The sequence below is a fragment of the Petaurus breviceps genome, unplaced genomic scaffold, assembly GCF_028583685.1.
Source record: "Petaurus breviceps papuanus isolate PSGF00001 unplaced genomic scaffold, PetGlider_PUasm1.0 98, whole genome shotgun sequence".
Taxonomy (NCBI): Eukaryota; Metazoa; Chordata; class Mammalia; order Diprotodontia; family Petauridae; genus Petaurus; species Petaurus breviceps.
In genome coordinates, this window is record NW_027187460.1 from 59,724,508 (window position 1) to 59,743,326 (window position 18,819).

General features: G+C 35.2%; 1 protein-coding gene across 9 annotated transcripts in view; it reads left to right on the plus strand.

Annotated features, from left to right (window-relative positions):
* The window catches only part of UBR5 (ubiquitin protein ligase E3 component n-recognin 5), a 192,032-nt gene that overhangs the window by 124,546 nt on the left and 48,667 nt on the right, over positions 1 to 18,819 (plus strand). For 4 of the 9 annotated variants that reach the window (XM_069081112.1, XM_069081114.1, XM_069081115.1 and 1 more), the window contains exons 21-32: positions 2,685 to 2,895; positions 3,520 to 3,646; positions 7,843 to 7,994; positions 8,444 to 8,539; positions 8,924 to 9,047; positions 11,323 to 11,420; positions 15,757 to 15,905; positions 17,239 to 17,330; positions 17,654 to 17,800; positions 17,946 to 18,064; positions 18,152 to 18,278; positions 18,368 to 18,497. In XM_069081112.1, the coding sequence (XP_068937213.1) occupies positions 2,685 to 2,895; positions 3,520 to 3,646; positions 7,843 to 7,994; positions 8,444 to 8,539; positions 8,924 to 9,047; positions 11,323 to 11,420; positions 15,757 to 15,905; positions 17,239 to 17,330; positions 17,654 to 17,800; positions 17,946 to 18,064; positions 18,152 to 18,278; positions 18,368 to 18,497 (1,572 nt within the window). Of the gene's footprint in view, positions 1 to 2,684; positions 2,920 to 3,519; positions 3,647 to 7,842; positions 7,995 to 8,443; positions 8,540 to 8,923; positions 9,048 to 11,322; positions 11,421 to 15,756; positions 15,906 to 17,238; positions 17,331 to 17,653; positions 17,801 to 17,945; positions 18,065 to 18,151; positions 18,279 to 18,367; positions 18,498 to 18,819 lie in introns of all 9 variants that reach the window. The other 5 variants (XM_069081109.1, XM_069081110.1, XM_069081111.1 and 2 more) reach the window with 3 other exon arrangements.

The following is an 18,819-nucleotide window of genomic DNA, read 5'->3' on the forward strand; positions in this document are numbered from 1 at the left end:
AGTATTTTGCTAATTGCTAGATTTTAGATGGAGAAGAAATTTAATTAAAAGGAACTTTTCTGAAGTTGTATTAGCTTTGATATGCCCCATAGAAAGAACTGAACTTTTGCCTTCTGAATCTGTTTTCTGCTACTCTTAGCTACTTTTTTTTAGAGCTGCAAGGGACATTCAAGGCCATCTAGGTCAAATGCTTTCACTTTTTAGAAGAGAGGACTGAGGCCTAGGAGGTGAAATAGCTGGCCAAAGATCAGATAGAAGTAGTGACAGAGACAAGAGAACCTACTTTGTCTAATGCTAAATCCAGTAGGTTTGGGAGGGGGAGAGGTATGGTGTTCAGCAAGTAATTTGGTCAGTATTCCTAGCTTCTTTGAATAGTATAGTCCATTAGTTGTCACTTAAGGATAAGCCTTCTACCTACTGATTTCTGGCGAGTTGAAATTTATGCCTTACTCACAGGTCATGTGCAGTTTATTGTGTTTTGGGTATCCCTTACTGTCTGTCCTGTAGAGACAGCCCTCCAATTTCTCTTGCAGCAGGAAACACATGCTTTTCCTATGGCTCTTCCTGGTCTGGACAGAGAGAATTAAAGAACCAGGTTAGGGATAGAGGGACACTCTCCCATCCTCCCAGCTTCTGTCATCTTCCAGAGGAATCAGGTCTGAAACGTAACTCTGTCTTTTTTGACGGTGCTTACTATTGCCTAGAAGCTACTTATCTCCCCTCCTTTACCACCCCCATCCCCTCAACTTGCAGATTGTAAATTATTTCCCCAGTTAGGTTATAAATTGCTTGAGGATAGGAACTATATTCTAATATCTCCTCCATCACAACTGTACAGCGCAACGCTTAGTACTATGATTTGCCATACCAGACATTCAATAAATAATGTTTTTGGGTTGAGTTAATAACAAATCATTCCTTCAGATACTTGGTTTATTATTGAAGTTTAAATTTTTATTTTTTATTGTTAAATATCAATTAGTATTTATTTCTCTACATATGTGCATTTTGACTTTTTCACTGTTTTACTTACTGTCCTAACTTGTAAATGATTATTGTTGAAGTTAAATTGAGGATAGATTTTTAGGGAAGGGAATGTTTTAATTATTATTATATCTACCCCCATGCTTAGCATAGTGTCCTGGTTTATTAAAAAAGTGACTAAGAACTGTTTATTGAACATTCTAACTTGGTATTCATACTTACTGACATACTTTCTACAAGAAAGGAGAATCAGTTTGTAGGGAATCCTGAAGTCTTCAGGGTTAAATATTTAAAATAGAAACTTTTCTCCAAAAGTATTTTGTTTGGCAAGTTTCATGACAGCATCTAAAATACCTAAATGTTCACTATGCTGAATACCTTTGTTTCATTCTAGCAATCATTAAATAAATTTGTAATTACACTGTATAAGAACTAAAGATTTTAATTCAACACCGATTTTATGGAATTTGCACTATGAGGCAAAAATATTTTTTTTTTGTAGAATCAAAACTAGAGGTCTAATTAAAATCATCAGACCTGTATAGATTTGGCTATGATTGAAATTAGAGCACACTCCATTTATGCTACTTTTGATACTGTTGCAAGTTCAGATATTTAATTCTTTAAAGTATTTGTCCCACAGACTTTTTTTTTTTAGTAAGGGGGCACACTTATAAATAAGTGTGATCAATGTTGTATGAAGAAAAATATAGTTTTCTAAACTAAATGAAATTGAGCAAGATGGTGTACAATTGGCTTATGTAGAAGCCAACTATTTGGAACATCAAGAACCAGATGTCTGCATCCCTAAATCTGGACATCAAAACTCACACACATCAGTCATTGTAAAACCTCTAATGGCTGTCAAGGTACAATGGAAAAGGCACTCCATGTGGATTCAGAAACTGAGTTCTAAGCTAAGCCTTGCCACTCCTTCCCCATGTGGCCTTGGGCTAGTGACTGTTCCTCTTTCAGCTTCTGTTCCCCCATTGTAAAATTAAGAGGTTGTGTTTAATGATCTCTCATAATTTGTAAGAGAAGAAGATGATTCTAAGATCCTGTCTATGTCCTCTGACTTTGAGCCCTTGAGTCACTTTTCAGGGATAGTTCTAAAAGGTCTGGTAAAGTAGCATCACATCAATGGGCTATACTGTTCTATTGCTAATAAGTGTGCTTATAACAGCAGGGAGGTGACGGAAAAACAGCCAAAGAAAGCATAGTGTTGTTGAGATGTTTAGTGGCAAAACTTGTATACTTAAGCCATCTATGGTATCACTGTCCTAGGAATGATGTTTGTAATCAAGGAAATGAAGTATTTTGTTTATATTCTAGAGTTTCAGAAGCACATGCATCAAAAATGGTTATAATCATTTTGGTGCTTGAAAGGGGGAGAAAGAAAAGCTTCTAGGAAGTATAATTATTTGGAACAATTCAGTCTTTTCTATTGCTGATAAACAAGGTATTGCAGTACTAATTGAATATACTTGAGACACAATTCTAGGAATCTTATCTTTTATTGATATTTTAAACCTTTTCCCCTAACATTGTTAGGGAAAAGATGGATTTTGTTGTCGTTATTAAATGTCCATGAGGAAATCTCCTGGATTACAGAAATGATTTACTTCTAGATGTGCCTAAAATTTTAGTCTTGTTACTTAATGTAGTCATCATTTTTATTTCTTTTTCTTATTTGAGTACAGAAACAAACCTTAATGCAACATATTCTCCGATGTGACTATGAGGCCTGTCGACAGTACCTTTTGAATCTTGAGCAAGCAGTTGTTTTGGATCAGAATCCACAGATCTTACAGACATTCCTCAGTCATAGATGTGATGGAAATCGTAATATTTTGCATGCATGTGTTTCTGTGTGTTTTCCAACCAGCAACAAAGAAACCAAGGAAGAAGAAGGTAAACTTAAAAACTACCTGGAAGGTAAAAATTATCTATCTTACCTCACAGAAGGGCATATGAAATAGAAATAGCTTTTCTTTTGGTGAGAAAAAAGAATATTTGTATAAATGTGCATGCATATTTACATACATACTTATTGCATACCTAATATCCGGTGAATTTCCTGGATTTGTTACTATAGAAAATTTCTTGAAGTTGAAGGTCATTGATAGTGAAATTACTTTGATATTATTTTTTGAAAAATGTTATATTTGTAATATATTAATTATTAAATATATAAACCTCACTCATTTGACAATATTTGGGGAATAAATGATGGGAAAACTTTTAAGGTTTTTGAAATTTTACTTTATTTTGTGTAATGTTTTCATTACCTAGTACACATACTAACTTCTGAATTTTATCTTAGTGTTAAATTAAAGCAAACCAACAATAATTAACATAAGATTACAATGGAAAAGCTTATCCTTAGCTAGATGTTATTTCTTATAATATAGAAAATTTTCCTACTTTTATCATGTTAACTCTAATTTGAAAAATTAATATATAAAAGTATTAGCTATAGTTAATTGTCATTTTTTATCTTTTGCTTCTTGTACCAAATATTTTCTTATGTTTCAGAAGCAGAGCGCTCTGAAAGAAATACATTTGCAGAAAGACTTTCAGCAGTAGAGGCTATTGCAAATGCCATATCTGTGGTTTCAAGTAATGGCCCAGGTAATCGGACTGGATCATCAAGTAGTCGAAGGTAAAGTGATTTTTAACTAGGGACTTTAATTTAGAGAAAAGAAAAATATGAAAAGAAGAAAGTAGTCTTATTTTTTTTTAAGATTTGCAATTCTAGTTTCATCATAGAAAGTAATGTCTGATATAATTGAGAGCAACTTTATTTGCAGCCCTCTTCCCTCCCCCAAAAGCCCCAGACTCCAGAGTCTAGTAAATTTTTATCTTCTTACAATCCAAAGGAATAGTATACTTTTCATTTTTCCAGGTGTTTCAAATAAATCATTGTTGCACAGGAGAAACAGATACCTAATTGAAAAGAACCCCCATTGTTTATTCTTTTATACACATTCTAGGTCTCTGTATTATTAGCATGTCCTGATAATGAAAAGAAATACTAGGAAAATCTTTACCACTTAATTTAGGACTGTGTTACACAAAAACTATTTACAACATGTTAATATCTCTTAGTTGTGGGATAAAGACTTTATTGCATGTTCAAAAAAATGTTTAGGTCTTTGAATAGATGACATTCCAGGAAATTTTTCTTTGACAGGAAGAAAAAACATTCTTAATTCAGGCATAATTTTTTATTACTGATGTGTCTGCTAGCTATCATAGAACATATGTTAATGTAAAAACAAGAACTCCAACTTCCATTTAAAATTTTTATTCTCCAGTTGATACCAGAAAGCCTGCCCCTACAAATAAAGCTTTTAGGTACAAAAAGAAATTAAGCCAAAGAAAGCCTCTATTTGTGCTTTTACATAATAACCTCTCTCTCTCTCTCTCACACACACACACACACACTCTTTATTTTTCACAAAGTGTTTTCCTAACAACAACCCCATGAAATAGGTAGTAAAATAGCCTTGTCCTCATTTTGTCAGGTGAGCGAGCTGAACCTCAGGAGTTTTTAGGTGACTCGCTGCCCTCCACCCCCTGCCAGGGTCACAGAAATAGTAAGAGGAGCGAGTCTCACAACTCCCAAGTCCGTGCTCTTTCCACTGTGCTATACTGCCTCTCTTTGTCCAAAATTACGGCTTCCGTGAGGCACAGGAAGCGGAATGTGCAAAGTGAAAGATATTTTGACTGTTGTCTTCAACTTATATGGTTAGAACTTTACTAGACAGAAGGAGAAGTTTGGGTCTAAAATTTATAGAAAGATTAAATTATTCAGTATCTGAATTATTTCAAGTATTTTACCTCCTCAGGGAAGGTACTGATGATGCAAATCAAGTTGGCTTCTCTGATATGGTTGGTCCAAATGCCACTGCTGCCATCCTTTGTTCATGTGAGGATTATTTTGAAGGCAAACACTAAAAGGAGCTTCAGGAGTGGGTAACAAATGGCTCACAAATAATTTGCAGTATAAGCTTCTTGCGGAATTTGCTGAAGATTTTACTGCAGTACTTTTAACCAGTTCAAAATCAGGGCTGTCTTTTGAAACAGATGAAAGCACAGGAGTCTTAATCAACGTCTGACTTAATCAACGTCTGAGATAGGAAATCCACAGAATCAGCTTCATTGATGTCATCCTGTAGTCAACAATGGATTATATAAGAGTTGCCCCTTGATGAGTATGCACTCTCAGTGTTAAGTACTGTTATATTCCTTCAGATGATGATTTACCTCACATTTTGTTATGTGACTGGATAGGTCCAGAGTACAAAGGGCAGATTTAGTGGAAAACATGATTGATGCATCTGATTGCAGGTGTATTTACTCTAGAGATCGTTAATCTGGAAGACACATGACCTTCGCTTTTTTGTCACAGTGGTGTATTTGAACCATGACTGGATACTAAGGCTTCTGTAGTATGGATATAACGTGCTTACAAAGAGGAAATTACACCATCCTTGAATTCTTCCATATTGTAAGAAAATACGATGACTGCAGGCAAGCATATAAGAAGAAAACTCAAAACTGAATCTTAGCAGCCAAGATGGTATCTCCTCAGTATAATCCTCAGCCACTGAGGATCCAGGTGAATCTTCATGAATTGTGTACAACGTCTTGAAGAATAATTTTCTTTTTTAAGAATCTGTAAGAGGACCTGGGCATTCTGTTAAAAATCTTTATCCAAAAGAAAATGAAGAAAAGAGGCTAAGGACAATTTAAAATTAAAAAAAAAAAGCAGGAGGGATGACTCCTTGTTTGTTCCCTCTCTTTTATAGGCATTTCACTATATCAGAACAACAAAAATGGAAATTTGCAAGTTTTTGATTTCCAAGCATGACATCCTTCACACACTCTAAACATTCCTCTTGTTGATAAAACCATACCATGTATTTGCTGTATGTGACTCATATGCAGTTCTTCCCAGTTATTCATTGTATCTTAAGGCATTTTAAGGACACCAAGTGTCTACTCTTAATTAGTTAAAATTGTAAAAGTATCATTCTGTAGATTTCACAATAGATAACTATTGTCCTGATTGAGTGTCCTAGTTATAGAGCTATGATACCTATCTAGAATTTCTGAGGAATTGAGGTCATCCAGACTCAATGAAGTAACTTCTTAAATTGTTTCTATGGATGTTCAATTTAAGATCACAACCTATGCATTCACAAAACAAGATATATTGCAAAAGAATTGTTTCCTTTATAGGAAATATTAGCCACTGAGTTCCTTTTATGTTTATTTATTTATTGCTTTTTGGAGGGCAGTTGGGGTTAACCTGCCCAAGGTCACACGGCTAGTAAGTGTTAAGTGTCTGAGGCCGGATTTTGAACCCAGGTCCTCTTGACTTCACGGCCGGCGCTGTACTCACTGCACCACCTAGCCCGTCCCACCTTTTTATGTACATTTAAAATGGTTGATTACACAGATAGCTCCGTGTAACTTCAGAATGCATGTGTACACACACACACACACACACACACACGCACGCGCGCAAAAAACACAATGAAATATTCCATATTACAGAAGATGTTTTCTCAAAACTTGGCAACAATGAGAATTTCTGTAAAGATAATTTTTTTATTTATAGTGGCATCACGGGAAATATGTATGTGATCTCAAGAAGAAATGAAAACATCTTAAAATATGGCACATTATTTTTAGAAAATTTTTTTAAATAAAATACCATTATAAATTATATTATCATTTTAAAATATGTCCAGACTGTTAATGGGAGAGGAACATATTCCATATATGTTGTCTGGACCCTTAGTTCGGCTTCCTGTCATTTTATAAAGCTTTAGAGGTTCTAGTGATCATGAGGATTTTTGCTGTTTATAGTAAATTAATTATTTGTAAATATTTTATAGCCTTTGTAATTTCATTTTTCTTTGAATGGGGCATATATTTGTACAATTTCATTTTTGTAGAGCAAGAGGTATGAAAAGCAATATGATTCAAAAGTATACCTCAAGGATCTAGTTTCTTTGTTATCCTTGTGATTGGAACCATCTCTTTATGGTATTTGTATAAGTTCAAAAACTAAACTTCCTCATTGAATATTGATCAAAATTTTTGCTTAGTATTAATTTGCCTTTGTATTACTAGGTTATTTTTAGAACACAAAGGTGGTAAGTGTTGTATAATTTCATAAAACTACTTTAGATAGAAGCATTGTTCCCTGCTGTACTTTAGTTTAATACTTAATGATTAGGAATCAGGGAATACAGCATTTGACTTTTTATATTTAACCGTTTTCACTTTTCTTGAATTGTAAAAGGAGTTTTTAATTTCTTGTAATCCCCGTTTTTAAAGGGGTAGATTTGTTCCCGTATGATATGGAAGTGCATGATATGAGTTCATGAGTGAACTGGAAGCTTGGCTCTTACACATGCACACACACACACTCACCCTTGGGCTCATTCTGTGACCCTAGAGTTGCCATATATCTGTCTAGAGCAGCACATAGCATAGTGGGAAGAGCACAAGTCTAGATACTAGGAGACCTGGTTTCTATTCCTATCTCTGCTACTGACTTGATATGTGATATTGGGCAAGCCACTTAGCCCCTCTTGCCTCACCTTGTCTTCTCTACAAAATGATGGGTTTGGACCAGATGAACTTTAAGTTTCTTTCCAGCTCTGATATTCCATGTATTTTTTTTTATAAATTCCATGAAATTTTCCTGGAGTAGTATTTATTTGTGAAGTACCTTTTGAACTTCAAGGGAAAAAAATTCTGTATAGTTATTCATTAAATTATAGTTTGACAGCCAGATGTTAAATGTATTCACCTTCTTTCTTATCTGGTTGTTTCTAGTATGAGACTAAGGGAAATGATGAGACGTTCCTTGAGAGCTGCGGGTTTGGGTAGACATGAAGCTGGAGCTTCATCTAGTGACCACCAAGATCCAGTTTCTCCTCCAATAGCCCCTCCCAGTTGGGTTCCTGACCCTCCTGCCATGGATCCTGGTAAGAGCTCTTATTTTTATATAGTTTTTACTATAAGATATTAAAAGAAACTTGATATCCTCTGTGGAATAAAGAATGTTATTTATTTATGCAATATCTTAATAAATAGTTTTAGTAATCTAGCTACCAAATAATTTCTCTGAGAAAGGCATTAATTAAAATTTATTAAAATGCTAGAAATAGATTTTTAAATCACTTCAGGCATCTCTTCTCTATTAGAATATTCTCTTTATATTCTTTTTTAAAAAGTTAAACCCTATATATGTTAATAAATCAAAGTAGTCATTAATCTAAGTGGATTCGTTTTATTGTATTTTTTTTTTAAATCCATTTTAACCTCTGACTTGACCTCTGGCTAGCAGTAAAGCTTTAAGGTCAGTTAAGAGAGCAATTTGTTAGGCATATGTTTTATATAATGATGTACATCCTGCTGTTCTGTTTACTGAAAGATGGTGACATTGATTTTATCCTGGCCCCCGCTGTGGGATCTCTTACCACAGCAGCGACTGGCACTGGTCAAGGACCAAGCACCTCCACCATCCCAGGTGAGAATCCACTGTTTATCTGCATAGGCATTATGAAAAAGAAGAGGGTTCGCTTTGCATATAGGGTTCTACCTATACACATTTTACCTAAAGTTCTATTGTCTTGATTGGAAAAGTGTCTAATCTTCTCTAAATTAACATTTTACACTCCAGCAAAAATGTGGCATATATGTAGAGATATCTTTAGAATTTACTCAGGTTTGTAAAAGTATTCTGAACTTGTAAAAATTCTTTTAATGAAAATAATAACTCATGACTAATAGTAGATTTTTTTCTTAACAAAATTATGTGTTTAATCATTTAACTTAATACATAATTCTGGGTTATATTATATATAACACAGATTTTGATGTTTTGTTACAAATCTCTTGTGTTTAATTACAGGTCCTTCCACGGAGCCATCTGTAGTAGAGTCAAAGGATCGAAAAGCAAATGCTCACTTTATACTTAAATTGTTATGTGATAGTGTTGTTCTGCAGCCTTATTTACGAGAACTCCTATCTGCCAAGTAAGACATTTTAATTTATTTTTCACTTTAAAATTAAATTGAAGTTGTTATTTGAGTAAGTCTTTGAAATGTTTTCATATGAAATATTAATAATTTTTTAGCTTAACATTATTTGTCTCTAAGAAATTTCTACTCTTGTGTTCCCCACTTGGTTCTCCAGCCTTTTATTGAGTTGTTTTATCATGCCATTATTTAATATATATTTAAAAATACAAATTAATTTTCTTATTATCAAAAGCAAATTAGGTGGAATTTATCTGTCAGTATATTACACATATTTGTGTGTGTGTGTCTGACACTTCTACATTAGTCATATCATAAAGATTTATTTCTCATATGTATTGAAATTAGTGTCATCCAATCATGGGACTAGTTAGGATTGTCCACTCTTTTTGGCCATAAAATAAGCCATTACCCTTTAATTCGAGGCTTCTTATATCAAAAAGATGGTATATTGTCTCAATAGCAAATGAGTACAATTTATCATTTGCCACGATCATGAGCAAAGATGGAAGGATTGTGTCTTCAGAGTCTGTATACCTGAGTTTAATTTCTGCCTCTACTATTGTGTGTGATAGTGGGCAAATTACTTTTCATCTCTGGGCCTTGGTGTTTTCTCCTTAAAAATAATGAAGGAGTTGTATTACATTATTACATGGTTCTTTTCTCACTTGAACTATGATTCTGGGAAACATGATTTTAGTGTGTTCACTGTCATTCCTAATGGCAGCAACCTCCTTTAAACTAAATCATTAAATTATAAAGAGAGTTGTCTTCTTTGGACCAGTCACCTCTCAATTTGCTGACTGCTGGTGTGCATTATGACAAAGATATAAGAATCTCAATCAGTAAGCATTTATAAAGGATCTACTGTGTTCTAGGCACTGTACTAGGTGCTGAGGATACAGATATAAAGAATGAAACTAACACAATTCTCATGGAAGACAAGTCATATATGAGACAGTCATGTAGCATAATATATGAATATTATACTTGCAGTCAAGAGTTCAATTCTTCCCTTAGATACCTACTAGCTAGGCAAGTCATTTAACTAACTTTCTTGGCTTTAGTTTCTTCATCTCTGACATGGTGGTAGTAGTGGAACCTACCTCATACAGTTCTGGAGCATTAAATGAGATAATATGTGTATATAGAGAATAATTTCAGGTAGTTGGAGAGGTCAATAACAGCTTTGGGAAGGTGTCAGAAAACATTTCATTTAGGTGGTGTTGCTTAAACTGTGTCTGGAGTAAAGAGAGATTCTATAAGGAAGAGATGAGGAGAGAATCCATATTTATGTACACAGAAACAGTGCATCTTTCTACTTCTGCATTTCCTTGAGTCTGATTTCATATTCAAATTGTTATTTTAGGGTATTACCCTTGAGTCCTCTTGGTATAGTTAGGTTCTCTTTTCTTTTAAAAAAATTTCCAGCAGTAAATTATTTTCTCTTTAATTTGGTTTTGGGGCATTGAATTTTCTGTCATAATGTCTCCAATATCAAAATTACAAGGTATAGACAGTAATAGAGGAATGACAACTTAGTATTCCTTATTTCTATTAATTCTATGCCTGTGCACAAAACCATGGAGTTAACAGAAAAAGATTGAACTCTCATATAGTGTGACAAGCACTGGACTCAGAACCCAGACAACATTGGGCAGGTCACTTGACCTTTCCTATACTACAGTTTCCTCATTTGTTAAATGAGGGGGTAGGAATCTAAATCTGGTACATAAGGTTTTTTCTAACCCTAAGTCTTATGAATGTCATGTTCGATATAGTAAGTTTGACTAGATGGACATCAAAGAATAATTACTTAAACCACGATATGAAATGCGATTATGTATTGTGAGCTTGGCAGATCAGTATAAAATCTTCATTCATGTCATGTTGCAGCTGTGTCAGTCTCTGAATGGGAAGAGTAAGATAGATAGATAGATAGATAATCTATCTGTCTGTATATAGATAGATAAACATGCAGAGAGAGAGAAGCTATGATAATGGGTCGCTAAACCCAAGGAAGAGGAAGCTTTTCAAGGACAAGGGTATTAACTATTGTCCTGTGAATGCATTATCTACTTCATCTATATAGTTATATTAACATTGGCCATTGTTTTTTTTTTTAAATCTTTGAATCCCTAATACCTCTTGTATAGTGTCTTATGTATGTAGTAGAATATTCATAAATGTTATTTGAATTTAATTTTTTTGAGAAATCAGTTAAGCATCAATAGAAATAGTTTGTTATAATATGAGATTCTTCTTATCCTAGGGATGCAAGAGGTATGACACCATTTATGTCCGCAGTAAGTGGCCGAGCTTACCCTGCTGCAATCACCATCTTAGAAACAGCACAGAAAATTGCAAAAGGTAAATTTGTTTAATTTCCTAATATACTGAGTTATTCATGTACTTTGTGTTTAAAAAATATTCTGTACTTATAATTTAATGGAACCTATTAAATTGATAATTACATTTTTTAATGGGAAAATTTCTTTTTATAAAGATTTTTCTTTTGTGAAATCTCTCTCTTCTCAGCTGTCCTGACAAATCAGGGGATGTAAATTTCTCAACCTATTCTTTTCTTCCCCATTAGAATGTTTGCTCTTAGCAAGTAGGGGTAATTTTATTCTTTGTTTTGGTATGCAGAGTACCTAACACATAGTACACATGTAATACATTCTTGTTAAAGAGTTGATTATGGTTATCAAGTAAGAAATAGAATTAGATTTGTATTTCTTTGATCTACCTTTCTGACTTGGACAGAAATATAATAATGTAGGAAGATTCTTGAATTCATCTAATTACTTAGTATTTCGACTAAATAGCGTCTAAATAGGTTCAGTTAGGCCACAGCCTACAAGTTTGATGAGTATATGTAACTCAAATTTAACTTTCCTTTTTGCTACACAGCACCCTCCTCCTTAAGAGAGTCAACTTCCCACACACTTGATTCATTCATGTCTCCTCTTGTACCATTCCAAATGTCATTTGAATTTGTATCATCAGTGTTTCTCCCCATTATTGTTTATTGTACATTTTCACATTTAATTTCATCTACATCTACTCTTTGATTCTCTTAGTAACAATAGTAATGAGTCCTTTTGTACTTATGTATAGCTGTACCTTCTCTTGGGTATTTTTTTTAACCTGATAACCATTGGCGCTGCCTTTCTTTAGTTATCTTTTGACAATCTCTTACTGTTAGTAATGGACCCTAAATGTAAGACGAGGGACCCCCAGTCCTTTCACCTTTGTTGTCTTCCCCCTGTATCCTTAAGATAACATGCATATTATAGTATGTTTTCTTTCAAAAATATATTTCATTGCTATATTTTGTTTTTGTCACTTAGATTTACAGTTCCTCCTCGTTTTAATAATGAGGAAAAAGGAAGGAGTAGCAGCTAAGCAAAATTAATATAAAAAAGAACAAATTTATCAGTTAACAAAATTAACATCCAAAGAAATAGAGTATTATATAGTATTCTAATATCAAAATCCATTCTTATAATTATCTTTCAACCACGTATACAAGTACAGAAACAGGAGGAGCATACAAACCCCATCCCAAGTATCCCTCATCTAAATATTAAACATCTCTATAGCAAAGAATCTTCTTTCAGCATTTTGCAGTTTGTCCTTTTTCTTCACTGTCAATCTCCCTTGGTCCTCTGGTATATAAACTACAATGGTGAGACTTTAAAAAGGGGGGGGAAATGCTATAGTTTCTTTCCCTCATGCTTCTTCCCCTCTTCCCTCTCATCCCTTAAGTAGAGAGAGGGTTCATTTTCTCAATGTATTATAGAAGAAGCGTTCTACCAATAAGATCTTTGACTCTAAAAGGTTTTTACCTTTAGCTAACATGTAGGGCCCTTCCCACTTAGACCTGAGAAAGACAGCTTCTTCATTGCTATTGTACTTCATTTTATTCTCCTTTTAAATACTGGTGCAGCACAATTAGAGGTTCCAGTCAAGTGTAAGTCCCTGTTCTTATACTCATCTTGTCAAGTAAGGATCTGTCCCCTTCCAAAATATGTTCCCCTTGTGAAGTTCATCCTTAAGATTATAGTTATCAATTTTCCTAGAGAACTGGATTGTGAACAGTGTAAATTTAGAATAACCTTTTAGAGGTGGTGAGACTTGGTAAGGATTAAGGCCACCTCATTATGAGTTGAAGGAAGAGTTAGTGGCAGAAGGGATATGAGTGATAGGAGATGTGAAAGAGAGATTTGTGACCTCAATTCCTTCCGTAAAATAAGAGGCAAGGTTCTCAGCTGAGAGGGTAGGGGAAGAGTGTGCCATGGGAGATTTGAGGAAAGACGAAAAAGTTTGGAAGAGCCACTATAGAGAGTGGGATAGTGAGTTGATAACGAGAAGTATAATAGAATTGCCTAGCAACAGTGAGAGCCTTAGTGGACAGTCAGAAATTAGCCAATTTTTCTCCACCTTTATTCAACAGCATGTATGTAGGAATAAAGATGGCATATAGAATGAGTGTTCCAACATTGAGGCCAAAATGATAAGAGGGTTAGGAATTCAAGAGAGGACAGAGAAGAGTTGAATTGCTTCATCAATGACATCAAGATAGGGAAAAGAGGTGAGAGCAGCAGCTTGTTCAGGGGAGATTGCCTGGGAGAAAATTGAGGGGTGAAAGGATTAGAGATCATGGTGGGGACAAAGAGTAGGATTATGTAAGGAAAGATAGGAAGAGAGAAAAAGCCAATAGATTAGGAATTTAGAATTCTTTGAAGGTAGTACATTTGTGAGTCATGGCAAGATCAAGGGTATGACCATCATTGTTTGATATATGGATACTATGGTTACCAGATGTAATGTAATGCTAAGGAAAGGCAACTTCCCAAGGTTCAGAATACCAGCATAGGTGCTCTCCATTTTATTCAGTGACCAACCAAGAACAGAGAAGATTAAAACATGACATCATTCAAAATACAGCATTTACTAAGTGTGATTAAATAATCTCCAAGTACTACCCCACCCCAGGACCTTCCAATCATTCAATCAATTACAAAGTCTCTGTTCTAAATACTTCTCCACCCCTAGGCTATACCTTCATTTGGTCCACCACAAAGCCCCTCTTCTCAAATGGAGATTAGTTTCCAAACATAAGTAAACTACATTCATTTGTTCAACCACAGAGCACAATAAGGTCAAAAGTTCCCCACCCCTGGATCACAATTGAATCTACCCCAGAGTTACATCAAGTTTAAACACAGCACTTAATACCCAAATGGAGGTCTTTTCTTCATCTTGACATGAGGCAAGTTCTCAGCAATCTTAGTTCCTGGGGAGACAAGGCTTAGCAAGGCCATAAGATACATTGCCAGTCCCTTCATGAATTTATCCTCTGTCTGTAGAACAGTCCTAGAACCCCTGAACACATTAGCAAAGCCCTCTCCCAGGATTTCTGTAAACATACAACAAGAAAATCCTTCTTCAGGGCTTCCGAACCAACAGAAAGGTTCCCAGACCCCTGCAACAACAGCACTGTCCTTCACCAGTGGACAGTATTCACTCTGTCTGCAGGACAGTCTCCAGACCCCTGCAACAACAGCACTGTCCCTCACCAGTGGACAGTATTCACTCTCTGTCTGCAGGACAGTCTCAGGGCTTCTTAACCAAATGCCAGGTTCCAGGACTTCTTCAACAGGACAGTCTTTCACCAGTGGACAAATCTGGCAAAAGAACATCAAAACAGACAGACAAAGTACCAGCAAAACAGCCATGTCTCCTCAGTCCTTGGCAGCTCAGGGGGCAGGTCTCAAAAGTCCAGGGCAATTCAAAGCGGCCACCAGCAATTCTCTTAGTCTCTCTCTCTCCAGGAGGTGCTGCTTCCAAAAAGATCTTCCGCCTCTCTCTCGTGTCTCTCCAAATCTACGTCACCAGCTCCTCCCAGTTCAGGACTTTCTTTTCACATCAACAAGCCCATCCCACAGGTGGGATTAACAAACTCTGGGTTTTAACACAATCAATTTGAAAACCAAGCCAATACAGGGGAATCTTTAATTGCCATTACTATCACACCAGAATAGAAGGGATCATAAAAGATAAAATAGAACATTTGGATTACATATGATTAAAAAGCTTTTGTAGAAACGAAATTAATGCGTGTCTGATAAAGGAATTTAAGATAAGATTTCCATTCTGTCTTCTTAGATGAACTATCTTCACTTTCTATTAATATTTTATTGAAGTCTTGTTTTTACATTACAAATTACATGAGAAGTCCCTTATAACAATGTAAAGCACTTAAGCAAAACTAAAAATAAAATGACCTCATTTGTAAGTACATGAAACATTCCACATCTGTAGCATCCCCCCAACTTCTGTATTACATTTTTTTTTAACAAACAAATCTATTTTTTCTCATTCCCACTTTATTGGAAATAAAAGGAAAGAAAAGAAAAAAACTAATTCATTGTTACAAATATGTTTAGTCAAGCAAACAAATACTCTAATTTTTTCAGATGAATTTTTTAGCCTGCCTCTAATTGTATACTGCTGCTATTTCATGATGTGTCATGTTCTTATGTCACCTGGTTGGATTTCATTCTGCATAGTCTTTATACTTTAATACATAATAGTTTAATATTTATACTATATATTTGCTAACTGTCCCATTTGAGGAAAAATATAAGGGACAGTGGTGGAATCCTTTTTTATGAATCATTGTTCTTAATCCTTATAGCAGAGGCATCTTCAAGTGAAAAAGAAGATGATGTATTTATGGGAATGGTTTGTCCTTCTGGCACAAATCCTGATGATTCTCCTTTATATGTCTTGTGTTGCAATGATACATGTAGTTTTACTTGGACTGGAACAGAGCATATTAATCAGGTAAGTAATACTACCATGTTTCCCCAATAATAAGACCTATCCCGAAAATAAGCCCTCCCCTTACTGTGCAAGATTCCTCGAAAATAAGCCCTAATGAGATTGCTACTGTAGTGAAGGTGATCCCCTGCACTACATGCTACATTACGGTACCCTCTGTATGCACCGTCGGTCCACCCACCCCGCCCCCCCCCCGGGTGAAACGCACGCCGCGCTCCGAGCTGCATCCAATCAGAGCTGCAGCAATGAGCGCGTCATCCTGTTCTTCCCTAGTGATTTGCTTATTGAATAAAGGTACATTTTTTTGTTCACATTTACCTGTTTATTAAAATTGCTGTCAATGTTCATTAAAATAAGTCCTCCCCTGAAAATAAGCCCTCTGGTGTTTTTCTGTCCAAAAAAATAATAAGACAGTGTCTTATTATCGGGGAAACACGGTATATAGCATGGAATCTGAAATGTTAATTGTAATGTGAGATTAAGATTCTAAGAGAGATTTCTCCAGTTCCAATTTCCTTGTCTTCTACTCTCCCCTTACAGGGATAAATAAATATTTTCAGGTTTTGTGTTAAAAATTTTCACACACACGAAAAGAATTATGTATTTATATAATACTTCCATATTTTAAGGATTCATGATTTTATCTGTATGAGAACTTTCTCATCCACTATACCTTACCAACCATACCTTAGTAGCCTTTGTGATTTTATTTGCTCCCTCCAGGGAAAAAGAAAAGAATGGGGGAAAAAATCACCTGGCTTAATATCTGTTTGTGGGCCTCAGGAAAATTTATTTTATTTTTTTTCAGGGTGAGAATAGGGCGAATATTCCCTCGAGGGAAGACTATGTTAACAAAATTTGAGTTCAGGCAATACACTGTTATAGTTAAAATACTGGTATTAATCAGGTCTGTAGAACCTAGTTAGGTAATTTTTTTCATTCCATGCAGCAAGCATAGCAACTATTTTCAGAGAACTGAATTTTTTTTTAAAGTGCTGGTTTTAATACTGCATTTCTATGTGTGTAATATGTGGAACAATGACTTTCCTCAGTGGTACAGTGGAAATAGAAATGAATTTGGAGTCTGGAGAACCCTGACTCAAATTCCACTTTTGTAATATACTTTGTATGACATATGGCAAATTACTGAACCTCCAGGGCCCAAGTTTCCTGATCTTTGAGATGATAAGGATCTATGATCCTGTAATTGAGTTTTACTCTCATTAAACTTGAACAGTTGCCAAACCTGTGAACAAAAGTAGTTTTCATTGTCTGTTATTGTCACACAACTTTAAAAACTTAATTGATATTTTTATATTCTACTTTTTTATTTTAGGATATTTTTGAATGTCGAACTTGTGGATTACTAGAATCACTTTGCTGTTGTACTGAATGTGCAAGAGTTTGTCATAAAGGTCATGATTACAAGTAAGTGTTAGTCTTAATTTTTCCAGAGCCTCCCATACCAGCTTTAAATATTGATGCAGTTGATTAGTACTGCTTAGACTGACATGGCAGGCATCAGAATCACCCTTTCTCCAGGGGTTGTATGTGATCTCCCAATTTTGTATGGTGTGCAGCTCTGATGCCTCTTCATCTTGTACATCTAGTACTTTTCAGTGCATATTTGAAAATGGGCTCACAGGTTCCACAAGATTCTTCACTTTCAACATGTACCTATTTAAATGACATTTTCTTGAGAAATAGTTTCAGAATTTTAGTTTGAAGACTTTTGTTTGGGTTTTTTCTAGACTCAAGCGGACTTCTCCAACAGCTTATTGCGATTGCTGGGAAAAGTGCAAATGTAAAACCCTCATTGCTGGGCAAAAATCTGCACGTCTTGATCTGCTTTATCGACTGCTCACCACCACTAACCTGGTCACTCTGCCAAACAGCAGGCAAGTATAGAGATCAGTGCGCACAAAAAAAGTTTGGTCTCATTTATATTTACATGTACACCAGGAAATAGTAACAGGTAATATTAGTAGACAGTTTTTTCTATTTTAGTATTTTATGTAACCCCTTGGCTCTCTTGTTCCCTAGGGGAGAACACCTTCTGCTGTTTTTAGTCCAGACTGTGGCCAGGCAGACAGTGGAGCACTGCCAGTATCGGCCACCTAGAATCCGAGAAGACCGTAACCGGAAAACTGCAAATCCTGAAGGTGAGCAAGACACAATTATTAGTTTGAGGGTGAAAAGTAAAACTCCAGGCCCTCATCACTCTTATTTCTCTTTTTGCTTTCTTCTAGACTCAGATATGCCTGATCATGATTTAGAGCCACCAAGATTTGCTCAACTTGCTTTGGAGAGGGTTTTGCAGGACTGGAATGCCCTGAAATCTATGATTATGTTTGGTTCACAAGAGAATAAAGATCCGTATGTACTAATCAGTAAATTTTAATTTTAGTGATTTCTGTTTACATAGTCTAGACGCTTGAATGTAATTTTTCTGTCGTTTTTTCAAGTCTTAGTGCCAGCAGTAGAATAGGTCACCTTTTGCCTGAAGAGCAAGTATACCTTAATCAACAAAGTGGCACAATTCGATTGGATTGTTTCACCCACTGCCTTATAGTTAAGTGTACAGCAGACATTTTGGTGAGTAACTTGAATGTTTACTTTGACATCTTTAAAGTGTACTTTAAAATTTTGTTAGGAATTTATGTTGTCTAAAATATTAACTTTGCAATTATATTCCTGTTCACTTTGAAAAATTCTAGCAATCCAAGCAGTGAGTCTAGTAAGTAAACCATAGAATTTGAGGCTTGGGAATTTTGGTTTAATTAATCTGTCATCAAGCATTTATTAAATATCTGCTGTGTGCCAGCTACTTACGCTGGACCCTGGAAATTATACATAAAGACAAAAATGAAACTGCCTGTCCTTAAGGAGCTCACAGAAAAGGATTTGTACTTGTCCA